General features: G+C 31.8%; 2 protein-coding genes and 1 non-coding gene across 4 annotated transcripts; 2 read left to right on the top strand and 1 right to left on the bottom strand.

The window, feature by feature from the left end:
• Positions 1-3124: 3124 nt before the first annotated feature.
• LOC124911541 (IAA-amino acid hydrolase ILR1-like 4) lies at positions 3125-5095 on the top strand. The gene is made up of 5 exons (XM_047452041.1): positions 3125-3635; positions 3718-3846; positions 3972-4289; positions 4378-4506; positions 4567-5095. The coding sequence occupies exons 1-5, from the start codon at positions 3285-3287 to the stop codon at positions 4972-4974; spliced, it is 1335 nt and encodes a 444-aa protein (XP_047307997.1). The 5' UTR covers positions 3125-3284; the 3' UTR covers positions 4975-5095.
• Positions 5096-5221: 126 nt separating this feature from the next.
• Positions 5222-5293, top strand: TRNAP-UGG. Its single transcript has one exon. It is a non-coding gene; the product is annotated as a tRNA-Pro (tRNA).
• A 369-nt stretch (positions 5294-5662) lies between these two features.
• On the bottom strand, positions 5663-10456 carry LOC124911818 (adenomatous polyposis coli protein-like). Of its 2 annotated transcripts, XM_047452342.1 has the most exons (7): positions 10312-10456; positions 10049-10181; positions 9854-9957; positions 9602-9773; positions 9372-9512; positions 7211-9242; positions 5663-7045 (listed from the first exon to the last, which is right to left on the bottom strand). In XM_047452342.1, exons 1-7 carry the CDS (start codon positions 10341-10343, stop codon positions 5991-5993), a joined length of 3669 nt encoding a protein of 1222 aa, XP_047308298.1. In that variant the 5' UTR covers positions 10344-10456; the 3' UTR covers positions 5663-5990. The 2 variants fall into 2 exon arrangements, with proteins under 2 accessions (XP_047308298.1, XP_047308296.1); XM_047452340.1 differs by having other exon boundaries at positions 5663-9242.
• Positions 10457-12088: the final 1632 nt, after the last annotated feature.

Genomic DNA, 12088 nt, shown 5'->3' with positions numbered 1-12088 from the left:
AATGGGTGAACTTAAAAAAATAAAAAATAATATATATAAGAGAATCGATTTTGAAAGTAAAATTGATTGATTTGTCTTTTAATAATAACCACCCTTACCATTTAAGTTAACTGAGGGTTTATTTTGTTATTAATTAAAATATAACTTTAAATATATCAAATAAAATAAAATGTAATAATAATTTTTGTTTTTTAGTTAGGTACCTTGTATAGGCTCCTAATAATTGAAAGTTTTATAGTTAGTGAAATGTTTTTAAGTTGAATTGGGACATTGTGTGTGTGAGAAGGAATCGAAAGTACTTTCCTCATAGATATAGTTTCAAAATTCATTATAACATTTACACAACTTTTTATTTGTTATGAATTTTGTAAGTATAAATTAAATTATTTATAAAATTAAAATAATTTGTAAGTGAAAATTTTAATTAATTTAATATATTATTTGAATTTCAACTCATTATCTTGCATTAATAGAAGGATACTAAGATTGTAATAGATTTATCAGAATCTGATTGAGCTATTTTAATAATAGTAAGATTAAGCCCATTAATATTAAACTATATTATAGTATCAAATTAAAATATAATTAAGAAAAAAATAATAAATCTAATATTTATTATTATAATTATGAATTTAGTTATCTTTATAAAAAATATATATTTTAAATCCATTAAATAATAATATTACAAATTAATAAATCCAAATAGTTTTTTTAATTTTATTTATGAATTTGAATGATGGGCTTGAAGAACATATACGCATTCTTGAGAAGCCCAATAAGGATCAAAAGGGAACTTATTCCCTGGTAGATAAATATTCAGCATAACATTTGGGCCTTGATTGATCTGAGATTATTTTCATAAAATTATGTTATACTTTGAAAACTTATTCTGGTACATAATAAATAAATTATTTAGTTCATGTTACTAAAATATATAAAGTGAAGAATAATTTTATATTTAATTGAGTAGATGATGTGAATAAACCCTCAATCAAATATAAAAAGTTTCAAGAGATTACTTTACTTTGGGTCAAAGTACAAGAGATTGTCTCAATTTAAATATTTAAGACGGACTTTTTATTTATTTTAATAAAGAAATGTGAATAATTTTATATTTATTTTAAAAAAAATGTGACTTGAACATTCAATTAATCAATTAATCGCATATGTCATGTGTTATTAAAAAGATTAATTTTTATTATTAATAGTGGGCATATCTCCAATTTTTATTATTTTAATATAATTATTTTATATATATTTTAATTTAATAGAAATAATTTGAGGAGATAATTTTAGTGAGGAGATAAGAGAAAGAATAATGTGAAATAATTTGATTGATTGAAAAATAAAATAATTTATATCTCTTTACATTTTTTATTTATTCTCTCTCCTATCACTATTATTGATTTAATTTATTCATTACATTTTAAATATTCAATAAAAACAAAAACTCTAATTAGAACACATAAATCAATAGTACCTTATTTTCATTCAAATAAACAAATGAATATAGTAATAATTTTGTAAAATTTTATAAATATTTCAAAATTAAGAGTTGTTTATTTTAGTTTAAGAAATCATCCTTCAAAATCCTAATACAAACTAATAAATGCTAATAAAAAGAATAGTTTGACATCTAATCATTCTAACAAAAATAAATAAAAATTTAGAGTTATATAATAAATAAATGATAGAATAAAATTAAGGATCTCTATTGGGAGTTACTTGAAATTTTAGATATCTTCTTTAAACCAAACAAATTAGATTTAGGACTTTTTTTTTATTAAAGTTATACAAACAAGGTTTTATCTAAACAATTTCAAACGTCATTAATTTATTATTTACTTAATATTTATAAATAAATAAAATATTTATGTCACTAATCTAACTATCGAATTTTAAAATTTGATAATTAAAGCCTTAAATGCTTATAACCCGAACAATATTTTGCTTAGCATTTTTTCATAAATTGTCCTTAACATTGATGTGGGTAAAGCAAACCTCCCAAACATTACCATAAAGAATTAGTGTTAGTCAAAATGAGATGTGTGACTTTTACTCAAACATTCTTAAATGATTCTTTGTCACCATCATTTACCCAATATGGTACCAAAAAATGCAAAATATCTTCACGATGACTGAAAGAATCATGAATCAAGTTTGGAAGGAGGTGGTCAATGATGGTAACTCGCTCATTCATATTTGGAGGCAAATCCCGATTACTTAACAAAATTGAAATATTTGATACGATGAAGTAAAAAAAACAACGATATTTAAATCCCGCTAGTTATCTAATATTTTCAATCAATAATTTGTTTTTGAATCTTTAATTTAAATATTTATTCTTTAATTATATTATTTTAATCCTCTATTTCGATAAATTAAGATAAACTGTAGTTGCGTAAATGTACATGAATATGAAATAAAAAACGACTCATTAAGTCGTTATTCGGATCTTCTCTCGTTGGATCTGTACCTAGATCGAAATGTCTGATGTGGGTGGAGTTTAAGTCTTCTAACCCTCTATCGATAGCCCTTGAATATTATCTCTAAGACCTTTACCTTTTGTTTGATGAGAAAAAATAATAAGTGACTATCTATATGGTCATTAATTTAACCCTAATATACTCATTTTTAATTTGACCATTAACAAAGTAGTAAATAATATTTCTATTTATACATAAATATATTCTTATATTTATTATAAATATTTAAATAAATTCATAACCTTTATTCTTTAATAAATTATTTAAATTGAGTTTTAATTTTACATGATAACAATTAATACATCGTTACTATATTATAAATAAATATACCTACCCAAATATTAATAATTTTATTATAATTCTGATAAAATTATTTTAATTTTTTATTCAAACCAAAATGAAAAAAGAACTACAAACTATTATATTTGATATTTGGTTCATTGATATATTATAAACTCATTATAACTATTATACACGTTTTTTTGGTCGAAAGGTTCAAATTTGTGTTCAGATTGTTAAATTCCTTACAAATGAAATGATGCACGTTTTAAATAGTCCAAAATTCAACACATTTGTATCAAAACTCACTACTATATAATGTAATGTGGCTAACTTTTAACCTTCACTCTCTCATTGGATGACACCCTTTGTATGATTCAATCCCTCTCTTCTTCTTTCCGCAAAAGGGACGATTATTATATATATAACACCATTGCTCCACTGCTTTCAGGTCTCTTAATCAAGACCCAATATCCATTCTCCAGATTAAATCCAGATTAGCAGCAGCTTTGAAGATTCATGGATCTACTTTCCAGATTGAGTCTCTTCAAACTCACACTCCTCTTGACCTTATCATCCCTAGTTTCATCTGATACAGACGTTCTGGCGGAGATCCCGAGGAATTTTCTCAAACTTGCCAAGAAACCAGAGCTTGTGGAATGGATGGTGGGTATTAGAAGGAAAATCCACGAGAACCCAGAGATTGGTTTCGAGGAATTTGAGACCAGCAAGCTCATAAGAACTGAGCTTGACAAAATGGGTATTCCTTATAAGTATCCAGTCGCCGTTACTGGAGTTATCGGGTATATCGGGACTGGAAAACCTCCTTTTGTGGCTATAAGGGCGGACATGGACGCTCTTGCCATCCAGGTTCATTTCTTCTTTGAATCATCTTTGATAAGTTACCAATTTTTTGTGGCTCAAATTGTTTTGTTTTGGAAATGGGTTTTAGGAAGCTGTTGATTGGGAGCACAAGAGCAAAGTTCAAGGGAAGATGCATGCTTGTGGGCATGATGCCCATGTTGCAGCTCTTCTTGGTGCTGCCAAATTGCTTCAGGAGAAGCATTCTAATGATTTACAGGTTTTCAATTTCCCCTCATTCTTCTGTTTATTGATGTAACAAATCATCACAATCAGTATCAAGATCTTATTTGAAATCCATGAACAGGGACAAGACTTGATAAAAACATCTTGTGTTTTAAACAGGATGGAACAATTCTTCTAGTTTTTCAACCAGGAGAGGAAGGATATGGTGGGGCAAAGAAGATTGTCGAAACTGGTTTATTAGATAATGTCCAAGCAATATTCGGTCTACATGTCTCTGTTCGAATTCCTATTGGCACTGTCTCATCTAGGCCTGGTCCATTTTTGGCTGCCTGTGGTTTCTTTAAGGCAGTAATCAGTGGAAAGGGCGGTCATGCTGCCATTCCCCACGAGACAATCGACCCTATTATAGCCGCTTCAACCGTAATTGTCAGTTTGCAACACCTTGTTTCACGCGAAGCCGATCCTTTAGATTCTCAGGTGGTTTACATTATGATAAATTGATAATAGATGAGAAACTGATGTTAGTTAAACAGAGACTTAATAGTAAACAATTTTGTTATTGCAGGTTGTGACTGTTGCAAGATTTGAAGGGGGGTCTGCCTTCAATATAATTCCGGATTCAGTAACCATTGGAGGAACATTCAGAGCATTTACAAAGGAGAGCTTTGCACGATTACAACTACGAATCAAAGAGGTAAAATAAATAGTTTGATTCATGAAATTAATTGCAGACTAAAAATAACTATTTACGCAGGTTATTACTAGCCAAGCAGCTGTGCACAGGTGTAATGTGACAGTTGAGTTCGTCGAAAGTAGCATTTACCCTGTAACTGTTAACGACAAAGATTTGCATGAATATTTCACTACTGTTGCTAAAGATATGTTGGGAGAAGAAAAGGTGAACGAAATGGCACCGATAATGGGAGCAGAAGACTTTTCGTTTTATGGAGAGGTTATTCCGGCTTACTTTTACATGTTGGGGATGCAAGACGAGGCTAAGGAACAAATGGCTTCGGGGCATTCGCCATTTTATAGTGTGAATGAAGAGGCTCTTGCTTATGGAGCAGCACTTCATGCTTCTTTGGCTACAAGATATTTACTTAAGAATCAACCTGTTATGCATTTGTCAGCTGTTAAAGAAAATTTTCATGATGAATTCTAATGTATAGTATCTCTTTTTGAAAAATGTAATTTTCATTGAAAGTAAAACGCAACAACGCATTCAGTGAATAACAGATCATTCAAGAACAACTTTTTTAAGATTCATGTTCTGTTTTATAATATGTGCACTGTTTGATCTTATTAGAATAGTAAAGTGAAGGGAAATATAATAACAGTATAAAAAGGACAAAGTGAACTTTGAGAATTATCAAAGCTTAATATTATTTACAAAACTGTATAAAGCAATTGGGCATTTGGTCTAGTGGTATGATTCTCGCTTTGGGTGCGAGAGGTCCCGAGTTCGATTCTCGGAATGCCCCTTTTTGAGTTTTTATTTTTCACATCATTCAACCTGTTTCTCATTTGGTATAAATTTTGGAACAATTGAGTTATATCTGATATTGTGATATTTCAGTAAATAATGTAGAAACAATGAAAATAGATTTTCAAAAAAGACCTATTATTTGAGTTATATCTGATGAATTCTAATGTATAGTTATATCTAAAATATGAGTTTTTTTAGATGTTTTTGCCCCTTTTTGAGTTTAAGGTTTTTATTGTTGTATATTATTTAAGTTGTTTCTCATCTGGTATAAATTTTGGAACAATTGAGTTATCTGATATTGTCATATTTCAAACAAGATTTTTTAAACAAAACTTCAAATAACCAAGATCAATCAAGCTCTAAGACAAAAGAAAATACATAATCAGAATATAGAATTTCTCCAAACAAATCATATGGTATATAATATATAGTATTATATTGTCCAATCTCAACAACCAAACATACAAAAACATACTTAAATATAAAACTGCCAGTGTGATGATGGTCAGCTTGAATAAAATGGCATTATACAAAAGAGATGAAGAGCAACCAATTCATTAAGTGTACTACAAAAAAAAAAGAATCAAATAATATGATATTTTGCCTTTCCTGCCATACCCGTGGATGCTGCTGCAAAAGAACACTAATGGAATCTGTCATTTTTTTTTACTTTCATATAAACCAACTTAGCTTTAGCCACGGTTAACTCGAAGAGCCTGTAAACGGGCAGCTATATCATCGTAATCAGGAAGCTTCGGATGAACATGACTAGCCTTCTTTATTGAGCTCTCGGAAGTTAGGCCTTCTTCTGTTGATGTCTTAGCTTCAGACTTTTCAGTTTTTCTTTCAGACATTGTTGTAGAACTAGATTGACCTGGTTCAGTTTTTTGTTGAGTTGAGGCCAGTTTCTCCTTCTCGGGCTTGGGATCATTGGAGGTCCTTGAAGAAACTCTATCTGACCTGCCTTCAGACTTTTCGGATTTTATATCAAACATTGTTTTGGAACTTGATTGGCCCGGTTCAGTTCTTTGTTGAGTTGAGGCCGGTTTCTCCTTCTCAGGCTTAGGATCATTGGAAGTCCTTGAAGAAACTCTATCTGACCTGGCTTCAGACTTTTCGGATTTTATTTCAAACATTGTTTTGGAACTAGATTGACCCGGCTCAGTTCTTTGTTGAGTTGAGGTTGGTTTCTCCTTCTCAGGCTTGAGAACACTGGAGGTCCTTGAAGAAACTCTATCTGACCTGCCTTCAGTCTTTTCGGGTTTTATTTCAAACATTGTTTTGGAACTAGATTGACCCGGCTCAGTTCTTTGTTGAGTTGAGGTTGGTTTCTCCTTCTCAGGCTTGGGATCATTGGAGGTCCTTGAAGAAACTCTATCTGACCTGGTTTCATACTTTTCGGGTTTTCCTTCGGCCATTGTTTTAGAACTAGATTGGTCTGGCTCGGTTTGGTGAGTTACGGTTGGTTTCTCCCTCCGAGGCTTGGCTTCAGAGTTTATGGGTTTTTCTTCAACAATTGTTTTAGAATCGGTTTTCTCTGTTGGGCCTGGTTTAGTTTTTCGTCGAAATGAGGTTGGCTGAGCTTCAGAATAACCGAGTCTTTCTTCAGCCAATGATTTAGATGGGTCTGGTTCAATTCTTTGGCGTAATGAGACCGGTTTTTCCTGCTTAGGCTTGGGATTGTAGGAAATTCTCGAAGATTCAGAATTATCAAGTCTTTCTTCAGCCACTGGTCTAGAAGAAACATGTTTAGTTGGTTCAAGTCTTTCTTCAGCCAATGATTTAGATGATTCTGGTTCAATTCTTTGGCGTAATGAGACCGGTTTTTCCTGCTTAGGCTTGGGATTGTAGGAAATTCTCGAAGATTCAGAATTATCAAGTCTTTCTTCAGCCACTGGTCTAGAAGAAACATGTTTAGTTGGACTCGTCTCAGTTCTTGAAGTAGGTTTAGGAGTAGGCTTTGTTCTTCGAGAAAGAATAGTCTCAACTCGGTCTATTTTGGCAGACACTTGTGATGATTGATCTTCCACAGATTCACTAACCTTGAATGATTCCCTTTTCCTGTTAGGACTTTGTCTTGGAGGAGGTACCACATTAGAATCATCACTATCCGATTCAGATACTGTCAGATTAGGTTTACCCGAAAAGGCGCTGTTGGTGTAAGGTGGTGGTCTAGGTTTCTGATGTCTTAAACCGCCTCTTAAGTTTCCAAAGTCTAAACTCGACTCTCCTGATTCATCAGAAATAGTCAACTCCTTTACGGTTTTCCTGGACTGTGAGGGATCAACAGGTTCATCGTCAAAATTCATCTCTTTATCATACCAAGCTCCAAACTCATTCAATGAGTCAGAATCATCAAAAGATGAATTTAGCCCAACTCTGGCCTTAGCATTGCTGGGGTTGCTATTTTTCTTTGAATTGTCGGACTTATTCAGGACAGGCTGTGGATCTTGGATATAAACATTCTTTGAAGGTTGAGAATTAAACTTATACTTGTCTGCTTCATCTTCAGTATCAGAGCTGGGGCCATCAGAATCATCAAATGACACAGGTAAAAGTTTTTCCGGCTGCGAAGGAGGCGAAGAAATTTTACTGCCAGAGATATTAACGAGTGGTTTCTTACCAAACAAGGAAGACTCTTGACCATCATCATCTGAACCCAAATCATCAAAAACTACAGAAGGCTTATCTGAAAATTCTTCTTTTTCAACATGAAAATCAGATGCAATATAACTATTTTTCCGGGGATGATTATAGCTTCTTTGGTCATCATCACTGCTAGCTTTACTGCCAGAGATATTAACGAACGGTTTCTTACCAAACAAGGAAGACTCTTGACCATCATCATCCGAACCCAAATCATCAAAAACTACAGAAGGCTTATCTGAAAATTCTTCTTTTTCAACATGAAAATCAGATGCAATATAACTATTTTTTCGGGGATGATTATAGTTTCTTTGGTCATCAACACTGCTAGCTTTACTGCCAGAGATATTAACAAACGATTTCTTACCAAACGAGGAGTACTCTTGACCATCATCATCCGAACCCAAATCATCAAAAACTACAGCAGTCTTATCTGAAAATTCTTCTTTTTCAACAGGAAAATCAGATCCAATATAAGTATTTTTCCGGGGATGATTATAGCTTCTTTGGTCATCATCACTGCTAGCTTGTTTGTCAATTCTTTCTTCAATGATACTAGACTGTTGATTCGAATATAAAGTATTACTCTTCTCTTCCTTCACAGGATGGTTATCAACGAATGAGTTCTTCTGTGAATATTGATCTGCATTCTGATATTTCTCATCAGCGGAAGTCTTAGACCTTAAAGAATCCGAGTGATTAGCCCTATAATTTCCCTTTTCATGTTTTACCTGGAAAGAATGATTTCTTTTGTCATCTTCCTTCACAGGATGGTTATCAACGTATGAGTTTTTCTGTGAATATTGATCTGCATTCTGATATTTCTCATCAGCGGACTTCTTAGACCTTAAAGAATCCGAGTGTTTAGCCCTATAATTTCCCTTTTCATCTTTTACCTGGAAAGAATGATTTCCAGGGTTTTTCACATTTGAAAACTCTTTGATATCTTCCCTTCTTCGCTCTTCATTTCTAGATTCACTTAATTTCTGCGATTCTGTCGAAGACTGCCTGGAAAGCTTTGCTTCTCTGGCAAGCTCTGCTGCTTCTTTAGCAGCTCTACAAGCTATTTCAGCAGACTCAGCCGCTGCCTTAGCCGCTGCAACTGCATTCTCGAATTCCAAGTTCTGATTCTTCACAAATGCATCATCCACAGAAATAGAGGGTTTGAATGATGTTTTCTGATGATGTTCAGCTCCAGTTGATATCTGAGGAGATTGAAAAGTTGAAGGGGTGGCAGTCTGAACTTGGGGAGGCTCAGTTTGGATAATCTTCGCCTTCTCGAATGTATTCGGTCCGTTCTATCAAATGCAAAAGTATAGACAAACACAAATTGTTATAAACATCTTCATACTTCAGATCAAAATTCTTTCTAGAAAATGAAAACCTGATTCTTTTACAGAAAAAAAGAAGTTTTGAAGATACTTTACCAGCAAATCTGCAGGAGGTTTCAACTCGATTTGCTCGAGTGATTTAGCATCCCACTTAACGTTGTGTTCTTCTGCAATTTCTTTTAAAATCTTGATTCTTTCATGACCATCAGGGGTCTTGGCAGATAACTTCTCCACCATCTGAAACAAGTTGAAAACAGTCAAGGTTTTGGAAACAAATTTATAGGATGAGAGTCAACAAATGATAGTTTCTAACTCTGAAATCTTACCATTCGGCTAACACCACTCTCCGGCCGTAACTCAATAGCAGCTGAAACGAATTCTTTGCCATATTTTGCAGTGAAATGCTTACGAACATCTTGTAGTTCAACTACGTCTGAACATCGAGGCGATGCAAATAATACGCTTGCAATTGCTTCCTTTAGGTCAATGGGGCAGTTCCTATAACGAAACAGAAGATTACATTATCTAACATATCATCGAGAATAAGATCGAAACAAAAACTATTTAGGGTTACTTACTTCTGAGATTCAATGATTTGCATACGAACAGCAATAAGCTCACAATATATCTCAAGAAGATCATAAGCTAATTTCAACTTCTCCTCACGAATTACATGCTCAACCTAATAATATCCAAAAAAGGAAAGTAACCGTTCTTCAATAACCTAATAAGTATTTTCACAGAGAAGTTCAATCAATGGAGATTGAAAATACCCGGATTCGAGCAGTCTGATCTTGCCCTGATTCCAGCAATTGAGCAAGTTCTCTCTTCATCTGCTTCACTTGCACATCTTTCCTGTTCTTCAATAGCTTTATTCGAGACGATGCTAACTTCAAAGACGTCTTGCTGCATTCAAATTCCAATCCGGATGAACATGTATACAATTTTCACACACAATTATAAAACCCACGTATAAATCTCAAAACTTGATAGATTTACAAAAAGAAAAAGCATAGAGTTGACTGAGATTACTTACCATTTTACAGGTTTGAAGCTCCGGTGAAGCATTGATTTGATTTGATTTCAGCCGATAAAACGCAAGATCGAATACTTTAGGAGCTCAAAATCGTTAGAAAAGCAATTTGTAATTTTGGATTGAAGATGGAGATGGTGAAAGAATGAGGATTAGAACCGATCATCATCTGTTGTCGATATTCTGAAATTTAAGGCAAACACGCAATGAGAGTCGTCGTTGACTTTTTTTTAGAATTTAGTTGAACTTTATTAATTATGGGGTATTAGTGAAATCAAATCAAATAGAAGAATGGGACTCACTCTTATTATTATTAAAAAGTTGATAGATATGTTTTTTTAATTAATTTATAGAGATAATTAGGGATAACAATTGGGCAGGACGATAAATGCACGACGGGAAATACATTTATCGTCCCGTTTTAATATTTGGGATTTATTTTAATACCATCTTTGTCCCGTTCGATTCGGTTTTGGGGAATACCGCGGGACACCGTTAATAATTTTTTAAAAAAATTAAAAAAAATTATATAATAAAATTATATAAACGAATTTTTTAATATAATATATTAAAATTTTATATTATTATAAAAAAATAATTTTACTACTTTTATAAAATATAGTAAATAAATAAATATATTAGTGATTTAATATATTTAATTATGTTTATGGTCTTCGGGGCAGAATCGTGGTGAAATCGGGACGGGTCGGGGCGAGGACACAAATATCATCCCCGCCTCATCCCCGTTTGATTTCGAAAAAAAATAATCCCAAACGGAGTAATTCGGTTCGATTTTCGCGGGGCAGTTTCAGTTTCAAATTGTCACCCCCTATATATAATAAAATCTATGTAATTGTCTTTAAATAAGATTGAATAAATTTTATTTCAATAAATAAACTAATTACAAAAATATTATGACATAAGTATCACTTTGTTTTAAAATTTTGTTGGAAGGATCCAAACATTTTCTAAAATTTTGTATTATTGAGGAAATCTTAATTTATTGTTTTTATATTTATATTTATATTAAGAATGGCATCCATATTTGGGTATACGTGTTTAAGGGACAAAGTAACGCGGTTAAGGAAAAAGTGTGAATTCATATTAAGGGCTTGTTTGATATGTATGTACTGTACATATATATATTTTTAAATAATAAATCGTATTCATATTTTTTTCATTAATTGTAAAAGGTAGCAACCTAAAGATAAAAACTCATACAAAAAAAAATTAGTACAAGTTAAGACATTATATATCAAAATATATAATAATATTTAATTACAAATTAATGGATCAATGCACCACCTTTATGTGAGTATAATTGAAATTTAGATCGGTTAATTGAAAAAATAAGATTATAAATAATATATAACTCTTAAACTTGCTAATTATAATTAAAATAAATATATTTGAAATAATACACAATTTGAAAACATAAACAAATTAGTTTAAATAAAAATTAAAACAATTTAAATTGATATTTAATATATACGGAAAATTAAATATGTTAGATATTATATAACAAATTTATATTGAACAAATTATAACTATTTGAAATATTTATATTAGGTTACTTGAATAATTTAAATTCGAACTAAACCATTACAATACATATACCCTGTTATGGGAGTATAAACAGGTTGGAGAGTTTGTTTACGAGATAACACGTTATAGAATTTGAAGTGATTAATTAAAAAAAAAAATTATATAATATAGAATCATTTTCATTTCCACATGTTGCTATGAAAGTTTGGGATCTAGATATACCCCGCCTTTGGAG

The sequence above is a fragment of the Impatiens glandulifera genome, chromosome 8 (assembly GCF_907164915.1).
Source record: "Impatiens glandulifera chromosome 8, dImpGla2.1, whole genome shotgun sequence".
Taxonomy (NCBI): Eukaryota; Viridiplantae; Streptophyta; class Magnoliopsida; order Ericales; family Balsaminaceae; genus Impatiens; species Impatiens glandulifera.
This window is presented reverse-complemented; position numbering and strand designations above follow the sequence as displayed.

Coding starts and splice junctions, on each gene's coding strand:
- LOC124911818 (XM_047452340.1), bottom strand. CDS start 10,343: ATGCTTCACCGGAGCTTCAAACCTGTAAAATG. Junction 9,513..9,601: donor AGAGTGGTGTTAGCCGAATG/GTAAGATTTCAG, acceptor AACTTGTTTCAG/ATGGTGGAGAAGTTATCTGC. Junction 9,243..9,371: donor AACCTCCTGCAGATTTGCTG/GTAAAGTATCTT, acceptor TGCATTTGATAG/AACGGACCGAATACATTCGA.
- LOC124911541 (XM_047452041.1), top strand. CDS start 3,285: ATGGATCTACTTTCCAGATTGAGTCTCTTCAAACTCACACTCCTCTTG. Junction 4,290..4,377: donor CCGATCCTTTAGATTCTCAG/GTGGTTTACATT, acceptor TTGTTATTGCAG/GTTGTGACTGTTGCAAGATT. Junction 4,507..4,566: donor TACAACTACGAATCAAAGAG/GTAAAATAAATA, acceptor CTATTTACGCAG/GTTATTACTAGCCAAGCAGC.